This window comes from Botrytis sinoallii, assembly GCF_014898435.1.
Source record: "Botrytis sinoallii strain Bc 23 chromosome Unknown BSIN_005, whole genome shotgun sequence".
Lineage (NCBI taxonomy): Eukaryota > Fungi > Ascomycota > Leotiomycetes > Helotiales > Sclerotiniaceae > Botrytis > Botrytis sinoallii.
Genome location: NW_024066032.1, coordinates 756,528 through 781,970, shown reverse-complemented (window position 1 = coordinate 781,970; position 25,443 = coordinate 756,528). Strand labels below are relative to the sequence as shown.

Sequence of the window (25,443 nt, the reverse complement as noted above, 5' to 3'; positions counted from 1 at the left end):
GAAACTACCTATCCATATATCTTGATATCCTATCCTATCCTATCCTATCCCATCTCATCTCCAATCCCAGTTCCCTCACATACTTCATACTCCAAACCCCCAAAAAGCACATTACATTACATTACCACCTCCAAACAAACTAGGTAACCCCATCCAAACTCCTGTCTGTGATGATCACATCATATGATATAATATTATATCATATGAATCACATCATCGAATGAATACCCCGAGTCATCAATCATCCAAGTATAGCGAGCACTTCGCATATGCTTATTTTCTGTCTCTGTCTCTGGTAACGTCTGTCTGCCTATTCTGACATTTATCGATTATCAACTATCAATTGTTGTTTGTAATCTGTATTCTGTCACCTGCCTGTCATCTGTAGTAGGAGATCTAACTAGTGATAATCCACTTGTCCTTGCCTCCCTCCTAGTCCGCGATTTTCATTCCAGCTCGTTTGGCTCATGATCATCGTCATCGGAGTTCCGCCTGCTATGCTGAGTTGTGCAAATGGATCTTAATAGTATGTTTTGCATGAGATTAGAATTTCGGAGGGCATTGCTGTAGTCTACCAGTCCGTTCAACTCAATACAACATCTTCGGGAGCTGTAGCTTGGAGCCTGAATCCTTCATGCCCTTCTCATTTGATACTGACGAGAAAACTATGACTCCCCGTGCGCAGTACGTACAATGAATTTTCCTTTCTTTGAGAAACCTCTATGCTTCTGAAAGACGAAGATTGTGCGTAATGCCTGGTGTCAATCCCAGGCTTGGGGTACGAACAAGCCTGGTTTGGTGACGGCAAATCACCAAAACGGTAGGTAAATCTGCCGAATTTGAACTTTTCGTCATTGCTGTCTCAGAGACTTCTTCAAGGTTGGTCATGTAACGCGTTTGATCGAATGCCATCAACCAAAGTTCGGTAGTCTCGCAGGGACAAAGTTATTTTCTTTGTCGTCATCAATATTCTTTCTTTCCGTGGTATCTTCCTCAACTTGTGATTCCGATTGAGCTGGAGGTAGTTTGGTGGCTTGTACTACCTCAATTGCTTCGGGTGAAGTTGGCTCATCTTCTACTCCTTCTATATCTTGCTTTGGCTCTGATGAAATGGGTTCAGAGATACTCTCTGAATGAAGTCCTCGCTCCTGCGCTAATCGTAACGCTGCTTGCCGTTTTCTTTCTACTTCTTCATCTTCTTCTAAACGTATTCTTTCCTCTTCTAGTTGTAAATCTTCAATTGACAAGGTATTGATCAAGTCAGGTTCCGAGAGATCTGGATTACTCTGTAATGACGTCCCTGAGCCTGAGCGGACTCCTTTTGGTCGTAATGTTTGTGATGATTGTGTAGTTCGTGATGCATCCCTTGACTGCGCAGGTCTTTTGCCTTTACTACTTCGCGTTTTCCCACTACTCTTATCGTCTGTACCAGAATTTGTGTTTCGTCTTTCAAGTACCATCGCAAACTCATCACTTAAAGGTACCGCATCTTCTTCATCGCTGGGGAATAAATCCCCTCTCGATCGAAATGAATCTGAAGTTTCTCCTGAACTTTGCGTCGAACTCCTATTTCTCGTATGTCCTCTCATAAAATCCCGCACATCATCATCAAGATCGTCTCCCATTAATGCATCTGCTTCCTCTCCAACTCCATTATAATCCGATCGATGCGCTCCAGGATGTTCTTGCAGATCTGCAGCGCTGGGTTTGTATCTTAGTGTTCCACCTAACTTCCAAGGTAAACGTCCTAGAAATCCTATAGCGCTTGTACTCGGTATAATTGTAGGGTCGCCTTCTAATCCTTTCTTTCTTCCTCTTGTTCCGTAACTCATCCCTCTCTTCCTCTTTGGCGCTTCATTCACATTTCCAGAATGCGATCCACTTCCTGCCAATAACCTATCCAACTCATCATTTCCCCATCCTCCCAAAATCCCCTCATCTTCATCCCAATCGTCATAAAAATCGAAACTAAACTCTGCGCGTCCTCTTGTCCGCCCTCTTTCCCGCAATCTCCTCGCCCTTTCTTCCTGTCCCGGGAAACATTGTGCTGTACACGAATTGAAGCCGTTACCAATGGTCGAAAAGCAAGGATTTAAATAATTATGTTGAAAAGTCCATATTCCTGCCGCCGCATTTTCTGTTGCATGTTCCGCATTCTGTGAGAATTGATTCCAGGTCTGTCGGATACGAGGATCTTCGAGTAGTGGTGCCATTGTTTTACGGATAACAGATATCAATTTGCGCGAGGAGAACGACGCGGTATTTGAGGCATCCAGATGATTGTGGGTCTCAATGAAGCATTATAGTTATGCGTTGTGAATTTACTGCAAGGTGAGTTTGACATAAGTTGCTTTGTGAACATGTTCATCTGGATTGGAGGCGGGAGGCGGGAAGCGGGTATGATAGGGTAGCATTTTAAGCTAGATTGGATGAGGGATAGCGTATGTGTGATTGGATGTTACTTCGTATATTTCAGCCTTATTTACACAACTAGCAATACATCAACAACAACAACGATCATCAGAACCTCAATTATTTACTTTCTATTACATGTTGAAAATGTTGTTATTATTATGATTATTCTTGTAAAGTGTTGATACCAATAATTTCTACTCCTTTACCCCCTTGTTACTCCAATTGCTTCTCATCTATTCTGATTTGACCCTTCTAAAAACACTTCCACTCCATCCATCATCGGTGACGATGCTCTCTCGAACAAGTTTATATCCACCAATTCTGGGTAATATCTGAGCCCAAATTAACCAGTAAATAGCTCCTGCACCGAAAAATGCAATGCCCACAACACAATGAAGGTAGTATGGCAGACTCTCGTAAACATTTTGACCCTCGTCGGGTGGAACAAATGGTGCAACGACAAGGTAGACGTTCGAGAGGAGGAAGAATAGTACCACAGGCCAAGTAGCACGGAAAGGTGGAGCCCAATGTTGTGGATGGCGATCGGCTGAAAATGGTCGAGCATAAAGAATAAGCAGAGCGAGAGATACAAAGACATTTACTACCGCAAGTGGGTATGAGATAACACTGGGTGGTGTTAGTTAAACGATAGCAAGATCTTGAGGAAACGGGGACATACTTCAGAATGAAGTTGTAAGCATCTCCTGGTGGTGGAGCTAACATAATGATCACAGACACCAGCCAATGTTCAAAGAGGCCCATGAATGGTGTGTTGAAAGGCTTGTTACTTGCCCAAAGTCGGGAGAATGGCAGTATTCCTTCTCGAGCAATTTCTTGTACAACTAAGGATTGTTAGCAAGATATTCTGATGGAAGTCATATGAAGCAACCTACTTCTGCCTTGAGAGAATATGACACTGAGAACATTTCCGAACGCTGAAAGGGCAACAAAAACAGACAATACACGTTCGGCGCGGGATCCGAACATGTTTTTGAAAAATGAAGCGGCCAATATACGACCCGAAATCATGATTTCCTCCTTTGGTACGGCGGCAAAATATGCAATCTAATCTATACATCAGTATCATTCCGTGGAAGATCTCGATATCGCCAACATACGTTTGCAAGCATATATAGCACACCGACTATAGCGAGAGCTGTTGGCGCAGCCATCTTGAGTGTTCTCACTGGATTTTTGGTTTCGGAAAGCGCATAATTGGCATTGCTATAGCCGATATAACTCCAGATAACGTTATAGAGAGCTGTGACAACTCCGTAACTACACAAAGTCAGATGGAGATTTGAATTGAGGGAGGTTTCCTTACGCGCTTCCAGTCGTTCCTTCGAAGGCATTTGTAAAATTGTTTGGCTTCTCGATTCTGAGATGGCCACCAAGCGCAACAAACCCCGAGATGATGATCAGGAGAAGAATCAGAAGCTTTATAACACCCAAAAGGTTTTGAAGTCTCAATCCCCACTTCACAGAAAATCCATGAATCAAGAAAGCGGCTGTGATACAGGCCACTCCTACTCCACGCTGGTTCCATCGAGTTACTTCAACTTCGGCGGCACTTAAAATATACTCCCCGAATACCACGGAATTCGAACCCGCCCAACCGAGTAGTACTACATACATAGCATACATGCTAGTGATGAGAAACTTGGGCCTTCGGAAAACATATTCGAGGTAGTTCTTTTCGCCACCGTTTCGTGGAAGTCCGGTACCAAATTCCATATATGTCGCGAGACCAGCTGCGGCAATCAGCATACCTGCAACCCAGATAAAGAGTGCCAGCCCGACAGATCCGGAAAGAGCAACAATGGTACTTGGAGTCGAAAAAATTCCGGTTCCGATCATGCGATTGAAGATCAAGAAAATGGCTGAAATTGGACCAATTTGACGGCGCGCATCATTAGTTTGGTATGCGGATTCCTCTTCTTCTATTTCAGAGTCAGAAATTACGAGCGAAAAAAGACTAGTCGATTATTAGGATGGTTCTCTAATTGTACCTTGACTATAATCGCTTTGTGTTCCAACTCCCGTCTTGGGGCTCTCTCCAACTTGATCCGTACCCCCATATTTGGGAAGACTTGATGCGTTATTCGAATAGTCTCTCATGTTTTGGGTGTTGATTTCTGAAGAACGGGGATTCTGTCGATATCTTGGATACTATTGAAGCCCTGAATTCTATGACGCTTCGAGGGATATTGAATGGCTAAAGTACTGAAGGTTATGAATTATGCGTGAAAGGGGAATATATCGAGGTTTTTGCTAATGTTACAATGCAAGAAGGTTCAGCAAAATATCAAAAGGGAATCAGACGATTCTTAAATGTACATCAAAATATGATGAATATGGTGAGATGAAGACGTGATACTAATCCAAGCTTTTACAAGAAGTCAAGAAGAACAAATCCAGATAGTATGACGGATGTGAAGCTAGGCATGCCGTCGTGAACCGAAAGCTGTCAAAAGTTTCGGGGTCAAGTGGATTTTTATAGGTAACTCATTTCTTTCTCATTGGTTCGCCCAACATAGCATTCAATAATAGATGAAATTGGTGAGGAATTGCGAGGATTGTTAGGTAAAATTTGCGATGTCGTGATTTTGCCCAGCGGGAGCTTAATGATGATTTTCTCCGACATGCCCCACTCAGTGTACTATGCTCGAGCCATTCAAAAGAACCTTCCTCTTCCATCGATAATAACAATGGTATATCTTTCGACTCTCACAGAAAATCACGCATCTAGATCTTCTCAACTCCTTCTTCTTTTCAACCGCCACAAGACATAATGGAATCCTGATTTCTTGGCTAGGGGAACGGAACATTTGCAGCATTTATTGGAATTATTCTTACATTAGAGATTGGAAAACGGAGAGGGGTTTTTTGATGACTTCTTTCAATGTCTTCTCTCACTTGAGTGACTCAAATTTTACTTTCTCCCGTTCGTCCTTTGCCAAATAGCTGACTGTCCAGTTCCATAAGTCTTCCTGTTTACTCTCGTCATAACTATCCTTGCTCGACTTGATCTCATTTAGTCCTTCAAAGTACTTCCCCGTCGTGCCCTCAACATCAGCAGCAGTCGCAAGTCTAGCAAGTGCAGCACCTGATTCTGCGGGTGTATGTGTGTTTGGAATTGCAACCAAGCGAAGCAACCAGATCAGGTGTGGCAGAACAGAATTCCAAAGCCAATGCTCGAACATGTTTGCTTCTCTTGCTAACCCAGTGCCGGGCATGAGACCAGGATCCATTGCTGTAACGGTGATATGGCGCTCAGGGGCCCGCTCGTCGAGTTTACGCGATAGCGCGTAGGCGAATAGTACGTTACAAAGCTTAGCGGTGGTGTAACGCTTCCGGCCTGAAATTTTGATCATGGATTCTGGAGGGTGGGCGAGATCCTCTGCGGCAAGGTATTCGGGTTCAGGCATACCAGTCTTTTGTGCAGGATCGTGTGTACCGCTCGAAGTAAAAATCACGCGGGAATCAGGCGCGAGATATGGACACAAGAGGAAGAAAAGAAGTGCGTGTCCCACATGAGCAATGGCAAAGGTTGCTTCCAATCCCTCGGGTGTCATCACGAGACCGGCTGGGAATTGAAGACCGGCGTTCAAAACCAAAGCTTTGATTTGAGGTTTCGTGGAATCAGCGATCCATTTCTCAGCAAAACTTCGAACGCTTTTCGAATCGGAAAGATCGAGTGGCATGAAAATAGTATTGTCTTGATGTAGACTTTTGTTGATGGATTGGGCGGAGTTTTCTTTATCGGACCGGGAGGCAATGACGATGAGGTAGTCTGGATGTTCTTTTGCTATCTTAAGAGCAGCTTGGTAACCAAGGTTAATGGTCCCACCAGTGACGATAATGGAGTTTTTGTAAGTCATGTTCTAAGTTGTTATGCTTGGCGCTTGGTGATCTTGATGTTGTTAAAACTGTAGCAAACTGCAGCATTTGAAATCGAGGGAATGTTACCTTTTTATAATTACTCTCATAATATACGGAATGTTCAAATCTGATATCTCCATGTCTCAATGAATGGATGATAATATATTTGCGTCATATGGAACGACTTTTTGCATGTTCGCTTTGGCTTATTTCCTATATGCGGATTCGGCAGGGTTTAGATAAACCCCGAAGCCAAGGGGAATGGCTCGCTTATGGTCAGCAGATTGCAGAACCAGGGGCAGCTTTGTATTCGTGTATTTATAGATGGTCACCTGATCAGTGCATAGTTCCAACGTTATTGTCAGAACTGGTATGTTCAAAGGGATTGATTGAATGGTGTGGTTTTCTTTGTTGAAACCAGGATTGGAATTGAAATTAAAAATAGGCTTCGATAAGGTAACCTTATACGAGCATGCCCATTTTGTCGCAATGTTAGCAGCAGTGGGGGGTCAATGTCAAATCAGGTGAAAAGTCTGATTTCATGGACGAGAGCTGTAGTTAAGCATCGGTGGATGGTCAGGATAAATTGACTTGGTGATCTTTGTATCATGGATGTATATCATCGTGATAAATCTATGTAGGGCATAGCTACACGCCCAACGATTATGCGCACTGCAATTGATATCGTCATATTGTTCTAGTCAGAATCAGGTTTATTGAATCATCTGGACTAGTAGACCATATGTGACCCTTCATCACTGCCATTCTCTGAAATTTGTTCGAATTGCGAAAGGAGTTTGTTGTTGCAAATTGTCTGAACACTTTAATCGTCTTGGGGAATCAGCATCTTTCGTTGTCAGACTTTCAGTCCAGACTTTTGGGGTTCCTACTATTCACTGGCTCTAATATTGAACCCTATACATGGAATTTGTTGAGAGTTATTGAACGAGGACGCAACCAGCTTCACAATCGTATCGTTTATAGAGTCTTTCATTTACATTGCAGCATGTGGCTGTTATGTGGAGCTTGTTTTCCGTGGTACTTCCTTCCTTGCCCTTGATACAAATGGGCTTCAAGTGACAATCTTTCATTCGTATCATAAGTCATATGTAAGATGGGCATTTTGAACGACATCTAGAGATGGGAAGTTTGCAATAATCAAAGCTCTATTCTTGAAATCAATCATAATCCAACAATTCCATCTAGTCTACGCTTTTCCATCCTCCCTTCCCCTTCAAATTTAGGTCAGATTCAAATTGTAGTCACTCTCTTTATTCCGCCTCCTCTAAGAACTCTACAATTACGTCTGATCCAGGAATGAGTGATGGTCTCTGGTACCCACGGGGTGAGGTTTAATGGAAATCCTCCTGCCGCATCATCCACACCATCAATCAATAACACCTGACCAAGACCTGGTTTCCAATAGTTGGTCGCGTGTTGTCGAACCTGATCGGCCAGGTTGTCTTCGACATCTCTAGAATAACGTACGGGTGGAATGCCAATAGCAGGTGGCAAATATCGACTATAGATAAGACAGTCAATACCTGTATCATAAGACATCGTGTGGTTTGTAAAACAGAGTACAGTAGAAACATGGAGGAGAATCACTTACTCCCATGCCTTTTCCCAGGCAGATCGAATCAATGCAGGCTTGAGAGTGCGTACATTCACAGGGGTTCTTGGGGGAATGACAAGATATATATCTGGAATGCTGAAAGCGCGCATTGCAGCGTTACCAAACTGTGGGGTGTATCTTGGATCGTGATACCATCCAATGATTGCGCTCAGGATATTTCTGAAAGAAGAGAAGTCAGCAATTACCCACAAGAGGGGATCAAGCAGTTGCGGGAACTCAACCGGATGTATTGTGAAGAGATACCAAAGCGAAAAAAGGTTGACAAAGCACGACTGAAACCAAAGGCATTACATTACGTAGAAAATCAAAACTTACTCGGCTGCGTTGATATATCCGTACCCTGTTCTGCATCCTATCAGAGGAAATGCAATAGATAGAGGTGTACTCATTTGCCATTCGTGTTCATTGACTTGATCCTCATCGTTGGGATCAAAATTGCTAGGAATTCCCCTTCTGATATTCATTGCGCGCGACATTATATGAGAAACTCCTCTCCTCAAAAAGTGATCATAATTCTCCTTTCCAACTGCAATTCCAAGCGGAGGAGGTTGAAGTGTGTTATCATGAGGTTCATCAACTCTAACCGCTAGTATCATTTTCGGCATTGCTCCAGGGGCTCCAAGCGTCCCCAATTCTCCTATACACATGTAAACATTATTTACTATTTAAAAGCCTTAGCAAGTACCCGTGAGTTCTACGCACCACATAAAGACATTGTGCACCTATCTCTTAGCTCAGGACCGGTTGGTTGCGTTGCCAGTTTAGTTGCTATTTGACCAGGAGGGTCGCCATCAGGACCGCCCACCACTTCATCACCAATACGAGCTCTCCAGGCATCAGGGTCTCTTGCTGTTTTATCCAATCTCACATTACCATCAACCTGCAGTACCAATGCCTCATATGAAAGATCTAGAATTTCCGCTTCGATCAGGTGGAAGATTGGCTGCACATTAAGAACTGGTATATGTTCACGAAGTTCGTGGCCCATCGTTACGGGTGTTATATATCGATTATACAAATGAAAAGAATGTTGTAGAGAACAGAAGTTACTTGCTACATTACGATTTATTTCTCATGAAAATAAGTTCTTATATTGCCGAATGGTCAAGTCCCCTTTGTTTGGGCAGCAAGTTCACGACACTAATACATTTGCGGGGACTGTCAACTAGCACAAGATAAAGATTTTGCGAGTAGACAATTCTGTCTTTGTTCACAAAGGCACCAAACTCTTTATGTCCAATTTTTACTCGAGATGTGCATCAAGATGTAGCTGTCCTGGTGAATAAAATAACTCACGAGGCTTTTGGAAATGAAAATGCAGGCCGCAATAACCCTATTTGGTAATGAAAACAAAGTCTCCAGCTCTCCTCAAATTGATTTACTGCGGTCTCTCACGAGTATCAATGAAAGACTCTCGTATGTAACCTTACCCCCTCTCCCCCTCGCTTACGATAATATAATCGGATAATAACAACAAGGGATTATACGACACTAGATCTGAAAACCTCGGTCCCATTTATTTAGTTACCACCCCCAAATGTGATTCACTGAACTTATCGCTAAGCAATCCATCATCAATGCCTACTTGACACGTAATCAGTAAAACTTAAATTTCTGGCTACTTCCCATTCTTTTGACTAGATCCATCTTATATCGCAATTGACACCAGCCTTATTTTCCGCTGCCTGCTCAACGATCGCACAGTGAAAGATATCACGATGAATGAGTGTTGCGACTGCAGACATTTAGCTCATATTCTTGAATAAACTATGCTGCTAGCATTGAGTCCTCAGTCGCCCATCCTACATCATCCGAGTCTTCGACAAAAGAATTCGTTGCCTCGGAATCTGTAACCGGATCGCGCCCGGAAGAGATATAATGTATTTCCTTGTGAGCCGTTTCGGGATTAAGAGCACATTGACTCTCAAAGCAATCATGATCATCTGAGAATTCTGAATCCTCCGCATGTGCTTCCCTTATTTCTGACAACCTGGCAATTCTTCTGTTGCGTCTATTTTGATACGCTCTTTTCTGTCTCTCTGCCTTTCCAACTTATTCTCCCGACCTTGTCTAAGTCGTGTTTTATGTTCCTTAAGCGCCATCCGTCGTCCTTCCGCTTTAGTTCTTCTTATATGTCTTTTTATAAGCTTGAGGGAGATCGGACCATGATACATACGTTTTTTTGCCATACTGAATCCATGTGAGTCGTTCTGGAAACCAGGAATGAAGAACATGTCGAAGGCAAACTGTGGGCCTCGAGGATGGAGCAGAAAGAAATGGGAGATCAAAAAAACCTGTTTCCCATGATTCCACTGGTCGAAACTGTAGCAAATCCTTGATTCTCTTACGCATACCGAGTCCAAAAACATCGAAGACAAGTCCGTAATTAAAAACATTGGTAAGGGATATCGAAGTAGCGGTAATGTCATCTTTCTGTTGATACAGGTAGTCTAATATTTGCTTGAAGATCTCGATGAGGATATGATGCCGGGTTCCGTATTTATCGAGAAAGTTTGGGAGCCTATTGGTTCCAGAACTTGCTGTGAGGCGTTGATCCGGAGTATTTCTGCCATTACCACGAAGTGTTGTGATTAATCGAGGAATTCGCGGTAGGTTGGGCAATGGTGATACCTGTATCTCTGCGTTCACTATATTAGCTTGATTATACACGGGATCGAGAATAAGGCTTACCACGTTTGCGTCGTATTTCTTGATACTCAGGATCGTCAGATTCGTACACTATGTACTGTTCATAATCCGTTTCATCATCAGGGGTATTTACCTCCGGTTCACCCTCAAGAGATTCGGGTCGTTCATCCACGTCACCTCCTCCCTGGATGTCTTCAGCTTCGTCATCTGCATCGGCGCCATCATCACGTCCGTCTTCGACCTTAATTCTGGGCGTAACTAACAGCGATGTTAGATCATCTTCTAAGAAATGGTGGGTATTATAACTTACCGGCAAGTGATGTTTCATCCTCTGACTCGGGCTCTGCCTTGAACTCTGGCTCTTCGATATCTTGCTGCGGTGCCTGTCCATCTTCCTCCGGCTTATTAGTTCGACGCTTCTTAGCTAGTCTGGCTGACCTGCGAGCTGCTACAGGTTGTTTTCTCTTGGGTTGCATCATCGTTGATTGGTATGTAACAATCCAAAAGAAGAGTCCAGAGGTGTGACAAGGTATGTTCCCTCAAGAAGTGATGAGAGATTTAGGTTGACAGCCTAAAGCCAATCTTATCAATCGTTTCGTCTTCCTATTTCAGGTTCTGCGGGGAATGTTCTTCAAAATAGTGACGAGGGTCTGGGTATTGAAACGTATGAATATTACCACAATGCGGATCAATTTCTTGCACTGGTACATAACCCCCGAAACATATCAGATGAACGAATATACCACTTGGTCAGGGCAAGTTCAGCTAGCATTGTATTTCCATTCAATACAGCGTTGTGAACACCAACTCTAACCCAGTTTTAAAACTATATAAACAGTACCGTCTCTCAAGCCTCCCTATAGCATGGCTTTCAGCAACATGCGGATGATTTAAGAAACACTCATTAATACGGCCATCGATGAATCAAATGATGAAATCAAAATGCTACTCTAGATCTACACCGGTCACCTCTATTGATTACTCAAATTTGTTGGACGTGGAGCCACGATTACAGATCTTGTGAAGGTTATCCAAACAAAGAATGGAATAGTTGTGAGTACTCGCAGGAGAAGAGCCGTATGGAGGTAACGGATTTCTAAGTCTGATGTGAACCAAGAGATTTGAGAACCAAATCTCAATATATCCAAGAAGATCTAAATAGAAAGCCCCACGGAGTTGCGGCGAGAATTTTTCAGGTTACAGTTGACACCACTCTCAAGACATAAGGAACAAAAATCAATGCAGTGTGTCGTGGACAATTTTTTTATTTTGAATCGGTGCTCGGCAAGCTCTTCTTCTTGAATCGGCCTTGCATCCAGCATCTATACATCTTTAGTTCTTTGGCTCTATTAACCAGTAACCTTCTATCAACACCTAGATCAATGATATCGAAGCCACCCTGTTGCTCTGTCGTTGAATCTGTAGCCTGAGCATCTGACTCAGGAAGTTTACCGGTCCAGATGTTGACTAACTCGTCTTTTTCAAAGAAATATACCCGAGTTCCGTCACCTCTGATATAGAAGTTCTCCTCTAGGTAACGACCTTTTTTGAAACGCACTTGAGCAAGATCACCACGGCCGTAATCTCGAAATAGCACATCGCCACCTGGTTTGAGGATTTTGAAGACATTTTGAACGGCTCGATTCCATTGACTAGGAGAAAGTGCAGAGAAGATAAAGATCATGATACAAACATCAACACTACCCTCTTCCAATCCAGGAGGAAGGTCATCGCCAGCAGCGTCCCACACATCTGCTTGGATATTCTTGGTGTCATATGCCTCGTTCGCACGTATCACTTCCACTGCTTTCTTAGAGAAATCGCAAGCATGGATTTTTAATTCAGGATTTTGATTATGTTTTAATATTGGATAAGCAGTATTACCTGCGCCAGCACCAACTTCCAGAATGGTACAAGGTCCATAGGTTGGCTCTGTCACTTGAGAAAGAACGGGGAATTCTTGTTGGAGCCACTTTCGATCTTTGAAGAAATTGGCAGTATTGTTTTTGTAAAAGTTGTTCCACCATTTGGCGGGATCGGAATTGAATCTGCCTTGGAAAATCTGTTAGTTTTTGGTATAAACAAAAGTTCAAAAAAGTTCAGATATTAAACTACAGTCAGATAGGAGCGAAAGACATTGCTATATTTGTATCATTCAGAGGCTAGTAACTCAGATGAATTATGTTTTATCGTCATAGTAGCACTGTACCGAAAATTGGCACAGTATTCTGGGAAAAGAGAAATCGAAAACTACATACTTTTATCAAATTCCGATACAGGAGCTTCGCGCTGCTTCGCATATTGTAGTTCTGCATACTCCTTGTAAGTATCATCAGTCTCGACATGATCCCATGCATTGAACTCGAAGACGTTGTCTTTTTCACTGAGATATCGAGAACCAAATTGAAACGGATCTGATCTCTTCATGTTGTTTTCGGGATTATGAGAACGATGGGGAAGTTCGGGACGATCATTAGCCACGGATGATTCAGGATCCTGGATAGTCAAGGCTGAGATATCTTCGACAGCAACAGTACCTTCATTGCTTGGTGGAATCTCGTCTTGAGACATATTTAGCATTGAAATTGTATTGTGGTTTTGTGCAAGGAAGGAACGAAGTCGCAGTAAAGATGGAAAATTTATTCTAGATAATTATCCGTGCACGCGCTAGCATTGATTGAGAAGGCGGTAGCATATTCTGTCATAGGACTATGCCACTTACAGCTTTTGATTTAACGGCTTCCAAAAAAAAAGTTGAGCTATTGACAAGGGAGGGGAATTTGACCAATTCGAATTGTCAATGAGAGTTTTAAATAATGGTAAGTGATTTTGTGGTCGCATGGGCATCTTGATGATGAAACTTGTTCTAATAACTGTATAGAATTCAAAATCTCGAATTGCGCAAGAAAAGCTTGCTGGGCTGGAGAAAGCATCGGCACCGTTCGAGGAACAAATTCGTGAAGCTGGAAAATTTGTTGATATTGATTTGGATAAGGTCGCTACTGTTCTGGATAATCAAAAATACGAAGAGAAAGCCTTCAAGAAGAAGTGTGCGGCAGGCTCGTTTCATGGAAGAGAGGAATGGCTTCTACGGTGGCTTTTGAAGAAATTGCAGTCTCCCAAGGATAACATTGCCAGGTATATTGCTTATTACATTTGGGATTGAAGATCATAAACTAATAATGCTCCCCTAGAACCACGCCGTCATCATGGCACCTGTTCCGTTTATTGTTGAATGCGATCCCGCTCGCGAATACTGCACGCATGCTCACCGAAAAAAAGTTTATCGTAACCCTACAACAGACATTACAGGAAGCACAGGAGATCAGCGACATTGAAGATTCTAGCATGGAGGCACACAAAGATTCAACTTCAGGGTCGGACTCAGGGGGAACATCGATTATCTCGAAGAAGCGCAAACGGACCGGGGAACTAGTCACCCATACGTATCATGGTCCGGCCAAGGGCCTTCGAGCTTTAGTTATGGCGATTCACACTGCTATCAATAGTATCGTTCGATCCACCAAAGTCTCTACCTCCCAAAGAACAGCAGGGAATGGCAGAAGTCCAGCCTTTACCACGGAGTATATGCGAGCGGTCGTACGAACCACGCCTGAAGTGTCCGCCATGGTTCTAGGTTCCTGGATGTCTCTTTGCCAGATGGTTTTAAGTCAAAAAGCTGGTCTGGTTATATCATCCCAATTGATGTCCCCATTTATAGACATCTGGGACTACCGCGTGGCAGGAACTGAAGATCTTATGCAGTTTTCTCTTCATTGTTCAGAACCCTTACTAGCATTGTTAAAAGTGACGAAGGTAGATTCAGCCACACAGGATTGGAAGGATATTTTGGAGAAATTGATTGCTCGAAATATCATCATTCCTTCAAAAGCGAGCGCCGGAGAAAAGCAAGATTCTACGTTGTTACAGAGTTTGACGAGAGTCCTAGTTCTGCAAGATGTCGCAAATGCGCCTATTCTTTTTGACATTGCGATCCGGTCTCTGCAGTCTAATGGAGACCGCCGAAGAAGACCATCAGATAATGCCTGGCTTCAGACAGTATTCACAACATTAAAAGATGCCATGCCCCCAACTAAAACAGCAGCGCATAATTCTGCCATTCGCGAAATACTTCAGCGCTCCATTCAACACGAAGTGGATCTTGGCCTCCCAGAACTCAAAAGTTTAACGGCGGAGTATGTTATACCTGAGGAAAGCACGGATTGGTACCTTCTAGAAACAGTAATGAAACTCGATGCCAATGTCTTCCTCATCGCCGATAGCGACAAGAATCTATTGAACGATGTATTGGAGCGAGTTACTAACGTCTATTTCGAATCTACATGGTCCGAAAAATCTCGACATATTGTATCCGAGATTGTCGTTCCTTTGATGGATGAATTTGCTAAAGCTCGTGATCTCTCTGGATTTGTGCGCCATTGGTACTCTCAGCTTGTTAAGTTTGAGCAAACACGAAATGAAGATGCAATGTTCCCGGCGGATACCTTTTGTGCTTGGGAGGATGAAGCTCTACAGATCGAGCTTTCTAAGCTTTTGGAAAGTTCCTTAACTGTTCAACAAATAGTACATTTAGTTGATTGGCTAGCCATTGAGATCGTAAACCAACCTAACGCTATCGTTACCATTCTTGAAGCTATTGCGAATTCAATTTCCAGAGAAGATGTCGTAGATATCATCGGAACACGTTTGTACCATGTCACCTTTGATAACGGGAATCTTGGCAAATTGAATGACAGATATAGCTGGCGAGCTTGGAGGGTTTTGACTCGATCCTTCGATTGGATGCAACCTCTTCATCTGGAAGAAATTGCTGAATTATGGGAGCAGCAAGCGAGCCCTTTTGCCATATTTTCGGCCCATACGTTCGGTCAGAAAGGATTGGATAATTTGGAAATCTTTCGATGTGCATGCTCAGCATGGAATGCGGCCGAAGTTGGAACTAAATTGGAAAGTCTTTCATCACCAGTGGTTTTGCGTTGTCTTGAACAACTAGGTCCTTCTATTGGTGCTTTGATTGATCAAAAAGTGGCAAATACTGAAAAGTGGCCTATTTGCCTCAACACATTATCACGAGGCGCCCAATGGACTGCATGGTCATTTTACAGTTGCCTCTTTCTAGAATATCCCCGTGTTCTCGAACTTGGCATAAAGTTACAAGACAATGCATTCGATTTGCTGTTAAGAAATATCCTCTGGATAGCTTCTTTGGCTAAGGCCGCTACAACTGAGCATGTATGGAATTATGAAGCATTCGCTTCTTTGTGGTTCGGAGTTTTGCGTCAAGATTGTATACTCAACCATTCTAGCATCATAAGTCGATTTATCGATGTCCTACTGAGCTGTCAAACTCAAGAAGAAAATCCTCTCACTGCTACTCTTACATGTAATTATGCTGTCATCGAATCTCTAACACGACTTCCATTGGAAGTGATCAGCAAGAAGTACAGAGAACGGATTATGCAGAGTTGGTCAACAGATGTCTTGGCACAGTCCCCTGAGTGTTATCCCGCTGTGCTAGCATTGAAACTGAAGATCATGCATCGCCCTACATTTCACACAGTTAGTAGAATCAGCAAAATTCTAGACGTTGCTAATTCAATACTAGGGCATGAAATACAAGGATTTCGAAGAGACTGAGAAATTGATCAAGAAAGTCGGGTTCGAGGAGATGCCTAAGCGATTGGAAACTCTTATTACACTAAGAGAGCTTGTTAAGTTGACTTTGTCGTACGTACCATTCATACTGATATCATACCGGCTATTTGTTTACTGATCTTTATTAGACATGTGACTAGTAACTTAGATCAGTCTCAAAATCGCAATTACATCTTAGATGCCATAAGTTGTTTCCAAGATAAACTCTCGAAATTTGCTGGCGACGAGAAGAAGACCAAGGGCGAGAAGACTTTGCCTTTCATTTCCACATCACACTCATTACTTACTGTTCTTACAACTAAATCGAAGCAACTTAATGATCTAGCTATTGTCAGCAACCAAGATTTGACTAACCATTGCACATCCTTCAGAAAATTTCTCCTCGTTCAACTGCAAAGGCGACTGAAAAAGAAACCTAGGATAGATGAGGTTGGGAATCATAAAGATGGCTCATTGTCAGTTGTTGTTATTCTTCAGGCTCTGGAATCTCTGGGCGTGCAATCATCAGAGATTGAACCTCTCGCAACAGAAGGTCAACTATATATTGCCAAGCTGAATGAAGGAAAACCAGAAGTGGATGATGTACGCCAACTGTTGCCGGAATTCTTTGCTACTCATGCGTCGAGCAACGAAGATGGAATCCTCCATATGTCTTTAGAGGCTTTTATTAATACATCTGCCGGTAGGGCTGGCATAAAGAAAAAGATGGAGACAATTACCTCAGAAATGGACAACGCGGAAAAATTACAGCTGGTTCAGCGTTTATTGGGCGAAGAACTGATTGGTTTAGCTCAACTGGACAAATTGGTAGCCGTAAAATATGTTATTGGCGCCTGCGATAGTATGTCTACCGTGCTTTCACTTCCTGCAGATTATAGCTGACACTTGTTAGATATCGGACACGAGCCTGCTGATGCAAAGAATTCCCAAGGATCAATGGATCTCTGTCTCGCATACGAGCTGTTTTGCTCGCAGATTATCAAGACCAATTCATATCGAGTATTTGCTTTGCTAGGGGAAATTATGGAGATGATGTTGAAAACAAAAGTAAGAGTCTTCATTCCGCCACCTTCCCCAGATGTAGCTAATAAATTTTTAGCGTCGTGCTCTCTCCCAATGGTCTATTGATCGTACTCTTGCAATAGTTGCGATAATATGCTCTAGCAAAGGACCTTCTCTTCCCACTTCACAAGCGAGCAATATCTTCATTCGTCTGTGTACATTAATGAAGGTCGTTCTTACTAACCACCGCTTCCGTCTTGAGGGCCATCTTCATTCTGTCATCCAAGTTCTACAACCTCTTCTTCGCTGCCTCTTTACAGCTCACTCGCACACCTCTAAGAGACTTCTTCAGGCATTTACCCCGCCTCCCTGGCTCCCACATTTTCAACCAGGTATCACTTCATCTTCCTCGAATACTCTCTCCCCAATAGCTGCCGAATCTTTTACTCGTCTTCTCACCCTGATCTGCGACCCTACACCTAATTCCATTTCTCATTCATCCGTGAATAATCTCACATCTGCTGTCGCCAAAGCCAAAAAGATCGCCGGCCAGCATATGCACATCATACTTCAGACATACATAAAATTCAACCTCGAAATGACAATGAAGTCAGAGGTTAGAACTGTTATGACACCTGGGCTGTATGCAATATTTGGATGTACAGATATGGAAGGTCGCAAGGCTGTGGTTGATGGGTTGGATTCCAGTGCTAGAGCAGTTTGGGGAACTTTGTATAGAGATTGGGCTCGATTCGGAAAATGGAAGGGTGCTTAAATCGAACGCGGTTAAGGTTTATATAAAAAATAAGTGGAATTTAGTTGATATTGTGATATTCCACTATGCCGAAGTGATAGACGGCTAGATAGATACCATCTTTGGAAAAGTGTAATACGATTGTTCAAAACTATTTCCACTTAATTCTTCACAGTTTAAATTTGGCTACGTCATATACTACTCTTGCTTCTACACAACTCTCAATGGTATAGATATGTGGTATCATTGTGAATATAAACATCGACAAATGCACCACTAGGTATGCAATGCTATCTTTGGTGATAGAAGCTGATTAGTTTCATACGAAGCTCGGGATGTCATGAATGGCATATAAACAATCTTTGTTTATCAATCGAAAGATCATAACCTCGTACTCTAATGAGCCAAACTTTCTGTCCGTCGCTCATTCGTACATACAAATCACATCACTCCGACTTCACCGCCCCCGTCCAAAAATTATTCGCTTCCCAACTACGCACTTCTCGTCCATCCACCAATTCACCATTGATTCACTGCCGTACCCAATCTCTCAAACAAATAACCGCACAAGCCCTGACCCGCATCAAAACAAGCAAACATACTCTCTCTTCTCTGGCTCTCTTGGCAAGTCCCCGTTCTGAGTTTCTGCTGACAATTATATAGACAAAAAAAAGATTATTCGGGCAAGATGCGGTGACCACGTGCTGTCATCAATGCGATGTCTATGAATCGTGAGACGTAACTCGATTGCTTTCCTTCCCTACTCCATTTCTTTACTCATATCAATGCCCACTCCTTCCTTCACATTACATCATTGGTTCAATACATTTATTTAAAAAGAGGAGGCAGTCCTGAGCCATTGGGGTTAGACAAAGTAAGTAGAAATTTCATTACAGAGAAGAGAAAGTGTGTTTGCTACACTTGATACAATTTTTTTGCTAAACTTTGAGTTGGAGGTGTAGATGATAATAGTAGGGAAGTGATGAAAGAATCGTCGCATGAAACATTTGGTGAATTTTGATGCATTGTTCAATGACTTATGATCGACTTCGATGAGACTTCAACATTATGCATGGTACGAAACGCAAAACTTCCCCAGCAAAACATCAAGATTCAATGTGAGCAAGCAGGCACGTCGATGGTTATCATAATTTGGTATATTTGTCGTGTTCGTATTTTGGAGCTCATTTCTTCGTAATGATAGTCAACCGGTTTCCAGGAAGGCCCCGCACAGAGAAAATGTTTCTCTATGTTCCAATTTCGATTTGCACAAAATCGAGCATGAACCTGGTGGGTATGTCGCAGACGATACCTCATCTGAAAGCCGTCGCGGTACAGCGACTGAATATTCGAGACTAGTAGCCACCATCACCAGATCATGAGAGCGACTTTATTTGGTCGCAAGAGTTCTCCATCCTCATTTTTAATCTGCATAGTTCTTCAAGTGACTATGTGCTTATGTGCTTCGTCCCCGCGCATAGGTATTACCAGCTCTCCTTAGATACCTTTGACTTTCACATCTTCGCCCTTGATAGCGCCTCCGCTGATTTTCTCCAATTCCTCCTCGAGTTCCTTTATTTCCCTACGTTTGCCTGCTTTCAATTCATCTTTCTCCAACTTCACCCAGCCCCAATAGGTCAATTGATATATGAAAGTTGCCATCAGGAGAGTTTTTGCGATAGGGCGAGTGAAAGTTTTGTAGAAGGTGCGCTTGGTAGGTATTAGCCATAATGTATAATCAAATTGGCAAAAGTAGTTGAAGTGAAAATGTGCATCTACTGAGAATAATCGGACGGCTTACAGTAGGTGAAGGAGTTTCTGAGGATGCAAATCGTCGTTGCGATATGGATGCGCCATTCCTTGCCAGGTATTTTGAGCTCCTCAAGAGACTCATCGAAGTGCGGTTCATTTTGCCCAGTCTTTTTCCTTCTTTTCCGCTTCACTTGTTTTAGTTTCAATTGTTGTTCATCCCATTCCGTCACATGGCATCAAATTCGATCATTGAAGTGAGGTTCAAAAATGCCATATTGAACGGTCGGGTAATTATCGGCTGTCTTTGCGGCCCACTTATTTGAGCTACAAGCAATCATATCGTGCATGTTGCGAGGCTGCGACTTTTATAATGTTATTCAATAGTCGACAAAATTATACGAAAGTCGCTCGTCTCACTTGATTCAAACCGCTTCTGTTTATCAAGAGATCTCCAATACTTAAAATAGCATGGCTTCTAAAAAGTACGCGCTGCTTCCTATGGAGGAAGAGGAAATAGGTCCAGCAAAAGTGGTAGCAAAGAGGAAGGAGAAAAAGTCACACCGCGAAAGCTCCTCGCGGCGCGACAGACACCGAGAAAAGTCACCTCGTCGAGAGAGGTCCCCGCGTAGAGATACAGAGCAGCGCTCAAAAACCATCCGAAATAAGGCGGATGATGATTATGAGGAACGATGGGGCGACGAAGAATATATTTCCGAGGACGAACCAGAATTTCAGGAGCCTGCCTCGAAACGGGTTAAAACAGTACATTCAGACGACAATATTTCGGATTCAGAAAAAGAACGAAGGAGAGATCAAGCAGAGAAAGATGCTTTCGCGCAGAGACTTTTGTCGAAGAATTCCGACAAATCGAAGACAATACTCGAGGATAGATCCGACCCTATCATGGCACAGAGAAGAGCATTGGCCGATGATGCTGCTGCAAGACGTGCTGCAATGCCAGATCTCAGGGAAAGGTCGAGGCAAGAATATTTGAAGAAGCGTGAAGCGGAGCGTCTTGCTTTGCTGAGGAGACAGGTTGAGGACGAAACGAGGGAGCTTAATGACCCTTATTCCAATTTATCAAAGAAAGAGAAAGCAGAGTTTGCCAAGAATAGAGAGCTTCTTCGACTTGCCGACGAAAGATCAAGAATTGATGATCACCGAGATGGCTACGCTATGCCAGACGATTATATCACAGAGAAAGGAAAGCTTGATCAAAAGAAGAAACAAGATGCACTATACAAACGCTACGTCGAAAGAGATGAATATGGTCAGGAGAAATTTGTTTCCGAGCATGAAGAATGGGATAGGCAACAAGAAAAACTCGCCAGAAACCAGATTCAAAGCACCGAACGAGTCGACCAGGGCGAATATGATTACATTTTGGACGAGGAGCAAGGGATCAAGTGGATCATGGATTCGAAATTACCGGGACAAGGCATGGATAAAGAAGCAAGATTTTTAGGTGAACAGTTGAAGGCTGCTGAGCAGAAAGCAAAGACAATTGAGGAGACGAGGAAAAATCTTCCAATCTATGCTTATAAGGACGAATTTTTGGCTGCTCTTGATCAGTTCCAAACTATTATCCTTGTTGGTGAGACAGGATCTGGTAAAACTACACAATTACCACAGTATCTCCATGAAGCAGGGTATACTAAAGATGGTATGAAAATTGGAGTTACCCAACCTAGGAGAGTGGCAGCCATGTCCGTTGCTCAACGTGTGTCAGAGGAAATGGGATGCAAGATCGGAAATGAAGTCGGTTACGCTATCCGTTTTGAAGATTGTACAAGTGATAAAACTCTCATCAAATATATGACGGATGGTCATCTTTTGAAAGAGGTCATGATTACACCTTCTCTAGACGAGTATCAGGTGATCATGATTGATGAAGCTCACGAACGGACTGTGCATACCGACATACTTCTAGCTTTGCTCAAGGATCTTGCCAAAGAAAGGCCAACAATTAAACTTCTGATTGCTTCCGCGACTATTAACGCACAGGCTTTCTCAGACTTCTTCGATGGCGCTCCTATCTTCAATGTTAAAGGACGTAGTTACCCAGTCGAAATTTATAATACCCCACAGCCAGAAGCTAATTATCTTGCTGCTGCCATTACTACACTTTTTCAGATACATACCTCTCAACCAAGTGGTGATGTGCTGATATTTTTAACAGGTCAAGATGAGATTGAGGCAGCGGAAGAACGAATAAGTGATATCTCAAAGAAATTGGGTTCGAGAGTGCCTGAGCTCGTTATTTGTCCTATTTACGCAAATCTTCCAACCGATCTCCAAACCAAAATTTTCGAACCAACACCTAAAGGAGCACGAAAAGTTGTTTTGGCAACCAATATTGCAGAGACGAGTTTGACTATTGACGGCATTGTTTATGTTATCGATCCAGGATTTGTAAAGGAGAATATCTATAACCCAGCGACTGGAATGTCGAAGTTGGTTACAGTAGCATGTTCACGAGCGTCTGCAAATCAAAGAAGTGGTCGTGCTGGTCGTGTAGGACCCGGAAAGTGCTTTCGCTTGTACACAAAATGGGCATTTATGAATGAAATGGAAGAAAGTACTACTCCTGAAATTCAGCGAACAAATTTGAATGGCACAGTCCTACTGCTTAAGTCACTTGGAATCAACGATCTCTTGACATTTGACTTTATGGACCCTCCACCAACAGAAACCCTAATTGGTGCCCTCAACCAGTTGTACGCGTTGTCTGCATTAAACAACCGTGGAGAACTAACCAAAATTGGAAGACAAATGGCCGAATTCCCAACAGATCCTCAAGTTGCGAAGTCCATCATTGCTTCAGACCAACTGGCATGCTCTGACGAAGTATTGAGCATCATGGCAATGTTAGGTGAAAGTTCGGCATTATTTTTCCGTCCTAAAGGAGAACAGAGAGTGCACGCAGATAGTGCTAGAGCGCGTTTCACGATCAAAGAAGGAGGGGACCACCTCACCTATTTGAACATTTGGAATCAATGGGTGGACAATGATTTCAGTACTATCTGGGCAAAAGAGAACTTTCTTCAGCAACGTTCCCTCACTCGAGCTAGAGATGTTCGAGACCAACTTGCAAAGCTTTGTGAACGCGTGGAAGTTACAATCGCTAGTTGCGGAGCGTCAAATCTGGAGCCTATTCAGAAAGCGATTACGGCCGGATTTTTCGCCAATGCAGCACGATTACAACGAGATGGAGATAGTTATCGGACAGTCAAGAGAAATACTACAGTGTACATACATCCTTCGTCAGTATTGATGGCAAATGATCCTCCTATCAAGTTAGTTGTTTATCATGAACTTGTACAAACTACAAAGGAGTACATGCGCAGTTGCATTCCCATCAAAGCAAATTGGTTGTATGAGCTTGCGCCACATTATCATAAGAAGAAAGAGATAGAGGAGATGGGAGACAAGAAGTTGGCGAATCGGAGTAGGACATGATACCATAGCACATAGCACGTTGGGTTTAGCCTGACCATCAATCACCTTTCATGAAATTTGATGTCACCCAAAGTTTGGGATTATGAGTTGTTACTCTTCCATCTTGATTTTTGTCTTCATATAGATACCCATAAGTTGAGAGGGTCATAACCTCGTTTTATACCACTATTACTTGCAAAATTGTCAAATCGCAGGATATCCTGATCGGTTATATCCACTCAGTGAGTACAATAATGCAAATTATTCCCTTCAGCCGGATTACTTTTGCTTTACGAAAGCTACCTTACATGGATAATGATCTGCCGGATGACCGCCTCCCCGAAGCATCATGTATGCTCTTTGACCATTTACATTCAAACCCTCTGGATTACCCTTCATTTCATCATACTCCTCGTAAGCATCCTTGAAATCAAAATCTCGAATGGTCAATGCAAGCATGAGTTTTATTTCCGTCATGGTTACTTCCTGGCCAATACAATTCCGAGGACCGCGCTCAAATGGTCGCCATCCATTTTTGGGCGGATAGAGCTCGTCGCTTTCGGCTACGATTCATCGTTCTGGAAGAAACTCTTCGGCTCGCGGCCAGTGGGCAGGATTATGATGTGTGGCATAATGATCGCCCCAGACTATTGTTCTCTCGGTGGGGAAACGAAGGCCATTGTCCCCTATCAAAGAGAAATAAGATTGTCCATCGCGAAGCGCGGCGACAGTGGGGTAAATGCGGAGACTCTCTTTGATGATCGCAATGGTGTAAGTAAGCTGGTTCAAGAGTTGTGGCTTGGAAGCAATTACAGACTCAGCATCCGCAATGTTGGCCCCTAGTACTTCGGTGTGCTCTGCCCGGACTTTTTCCAGTACATTTGGATGTTGGGATAGCAGATGATATGTAAAGATTGCACCAGCAGAGGCGGTGTCGTGGCCAGCGAAGATGAATAATTTTATTTGCGCCATGGCGAAATTCTGGAAACTTTTATCGATGCCTGTTGCTGAGGGATTCTCCGCAAGATACGCTTTTAACGCTAAATCCACAATCGATTTATCTTTTTTCTGTACCTCAGTGCCTTTGATGCTTCGATAGCGTTTGTCGAGTTCTGGAGATAAGTAACGGTTCATTCGATAGCTGTTGTATGCATGCACAAAAGGGCGAAAGATATTGATGTATTCCAAAAGATTAATGTTCATGCCTGTCGTACACCATAACAGTTGCCTTCGCAATGCTGCTGTCATTTCGTTGTAGCTAGTTTGGCTGCAAAATCTGTGGTCCCTGGTAAAGAGTATTTGCATCAGTCAATGTTCGGAAAGTGGCGTTCTTGGTAGTCTGGGTTGTATTCCGATAACCAGAAGCTTTCGATTTCTGAATTCAACTAGGACATTCAATACGTCTAAGATTATGAATCCGTTTGGGCATTATACTGCTTCCAGAGATTGAGAGCATACATCAGGTATGCTAGTCGGCGATATAGGATAGCCCTGCCAGAATAAAAAGAGGCTTCACTCACATTGCAACTCTCCCAATAATATCGATTGTAAGGTTCAAACTGGCATCTTCGAGAAATATCATTTTACCACTTTTTGCATGTTTCTTTAGCAGATCTTTGAATATCTTGATCTCTTCAATCATTCCCGGAACCAGACTTGACACATGACCAGCACTAAATCCAGGATTGAATATAGCTCTCCAGTATTTCCAAGTATCGCCTTCCAAAGTAACCAAATCAGATTCGCCGGTCAAGGGCTTCAGGAATGCACGAATGCCTTTATCTTTTGGTATTTGGTTTGCCTGAGTTAGTTGGTACATCATATCCGGCTTAAGCACGACGAGAATTGGGGCAGCGAGAGGCCAATTATCGAGGTAGAAGGCGCTGTCGAGATGGGGATATCTCTGGCGAATTTGGTCTCCAACGTAGACGCCATGGGCGTATGGAGGGAGACTGCCAATGATACTTGCACTGAGAGGTATGTGTCCGAGTAACCAATGATGGGGTGGCATAGGCTTGAGATCGGTTAGTCGATGTTTTTTAAATGGAAAGCTGATTGGTGGTTGATCACCAAACGGGCTTTGAGAACGTACAAGACCTTGCTTCTGGAGTCCTCGAATGAAACTTCGCACTCGATATAGTTTTATTACAAATGTAGTAACAAGTACAGCCAATATGGCACCAGCCACTCTAAACAGCAGGGCCATTAATGGTTCGTCCATGCTGTTAGACTTTGTATA

The 25,443-nt window shown here is 43.0% G+C and overlaps 10 protein-coding genes across 10 annotated transcripts; 2 read left to right on the top strand and 8 right to left on the bottom strand.

Annotated features, from left to right (window-relative positions):
* Nucleotides 1–911: 911 nt before the first annotated feature.
* On the bottom strand, nucleotides 912–2,213 carry EAF02_003445 (uncharacterized protein; the record flags this gene model as incomplete). The annotated part of the gene is made up of 1 exon (XM_038899493.1): nucleotides 912–2,213. The coding sequence occupies one exon, from the start codon at nucleotides 2,211–2,213 to the stop codon at nucleotides 912–914; it is 1,302 nt and encodes a 433-aa protein (XP_038760420.1).
* Nucleotides 2,214–2,648: 435 nt separating this feature from the next.
* EAF02_003444 (uncharacterized protein) lies at nucleotides 2,649–4,533 on the bottom strand (the record flags this gene model as incomplete). Its single annotated transcript, XM_038899492.1, has 6 exons — nucleotides 2,649–3,042; nucleotides 3,095–3,257; nucleotides 3,309–3,480; nucleotides 3,534–3,693; nucleotides 3,740–4,355; nucleotides 4,425–4,533. 6 exons carry the CDS (start codon nucleotides 4,531–4,533, stop codon nucleotides 2,649–2,651), a joined length of 1,614 nt encoding a protein of 537 aa, XP_038760419.1.
* Nucleotides 4,534–5,327: 794 nt separating this feature from the next.
* EAF02_003443 (uncharacterized protein) lies at nucleotides 5,328–6,296 on the bottom strand (the record flags this gene model as incomplete). The annotated part of the gene is made up of 1 exon (XM_038899491.1): nucleotides 5,328–6,296. One exon carries the CDS (start codon nucleotides 6,294–6,296, stop codon nucleotides 5,328–5,330), a length of 969 nt encoding a protein of 322 aa, XP_038760418.1.
* A 1,252-nt stretch (nucleotides 6,297–7,548) lies between these two features.
* On the bottom strand, nucleotides 7,549–8,921 carry EAF02_003442 (uncharacterized protein; the record flags this gene model as incomplete). Its single annotated transcript, XM_038899490.1, has 4 exons — nucleotides 7,549–7,819; nucleotides 7,910–8,092; nucleotides 8,249–8,570; nucleotides 8,636–8,921. 4 exons carry the CDS (start codon nucleotides 8,919–8,921, stop codon nucleotides 7,549–7,551), a joined length of 1,062 nt encoding a protein of 353 aa, XP_038760417.1.
* A 779-nt stretch (nucleotides 8,922–9,700) lies between these two features.
* EAF02_003441 (uncharacterized protein) lies at nucleotides 9,701–11,061 on the bottom strand (the record flags this gene model as incomplete). Its single annotated transcript, XM_038899489.1, has 5 exons — nucleotides 9,701–9,944; nucleotides 9,986–10,057; nucleotides 10,110–10,581; nucleotides 10,625–10,864; nucleotides 10,893–11,061. 5 exons carry the CDS (start codon nucleotides 11,059–11,061, stop codon nucleotides 9,701–9,703), a joined length of 1,197 nt encoding a protein of 398 aa, XP_038760416.1.
* A 785-nt stretch (nucleotides 11,062–11,846) lies between these two features.
* On the bottom strand, nucleotides 11,847–13,153 carry EAF02_003440 (uncharacterized protein; the record flags this gene model as incomplete). The annotated part of the gene is made up of 2 exons (XM_038899488.1): nucleotides 11,847–12,634; nucleotides 12,841–13,153. The coding sequence occupies 2 exons, from the start codon at nucleotides 13,151–13,153 to the stop codon at nucleotides 11,847–11,849; spliced, it is 1,101 nt and encodes a 366-aa protein (XP_038760415.1).
* A 245-nt stretch (nucleotides 13,154–13,398) lies between these two features.
* EAF02_003439 (uncharacterized protein) lies at nucleotides 13,399–18,035 on the top strand (the record flags this gene model as incomplete). The annotated part of the gene is made up of 7 exons (XM_038899487.1): nucleotides 13,399–13,401; nucleotides 13,464–13,720; nucleotides 13,777–16,162; nucleotides 16,209–16,330; nucleotides 16,387–17,099; nucleotides 17,151–17,305; nucleotides 17,358–18,035. 7 exons carry the CDS (start codon nucleotides 13,399–13,401, stop codon nucleotides 18,033–18,035), a joined length of 4,314 nt encoding a protein of 1,437 aa, XP_038760414.1.
* A 1,476-nt stretch (nucleotides 18,036–19,511) lies between these two features.
* On the bottom strand, nucleotides 19,512–19,923 carry EAF02_003438 (uncharacterized protein; the record flags this gene model as incomplete). Its single annotated transcript, XM_038899486.1, has 2 exons — nucleotides 19,512–19,724; nucleotides 19,816–19,923. The coding sequence occupies 2 exons, from the start codon at nucleotides 19,921–19,923 to the stop codon at nucleotides 19,512–19,514; spliced, it is 321 nt and encodes a 106-aa protein (XP_038760413.1).
* Nucleotides 19,924–20,234: 311 nt separating this feature from the next.
* On the top strand, nucleotides 20,235–23,225 carry EAF02_003437 (uncharacterized protein; the record flags this gene model as incomplete). Its single annotated transcript, XM_038899485.1, has 1 exon — nucleotides 20,235–23,225. One exon carries the CDS (start codon nucleotides 20,235–20,237, stop codon nucleotides 23,223–23,225), a length of 2,991 nt encoding a protein of 996 aa, XP_038760412.1.
* A 258-nt stretch (nucleotides 23,226–23,483) lies between these two features.
* EAF02_003436 (uncharacterized protein) lies at nucleotides 23,484–25,425 on the bottom strand (the record flags this gene model as incomplete). The annotated part of the gene is made up of 3 exons (XM_038899484.1): nucleotides 23,484–23,760; nucleotides 23,794–24,445; nucleotides 24,765–25,425. 3 exons carry the CDS (start codon nucleotides 25,423–25,425, stop codon nucleotides 23,484–23,486), a joined length of 1,590 nt encoding a protein of 529 aa, XP_038760411.1.
* Between the last annotated feature and the right edge of the window lie 18 nt (nucleotides 25,426–25,443).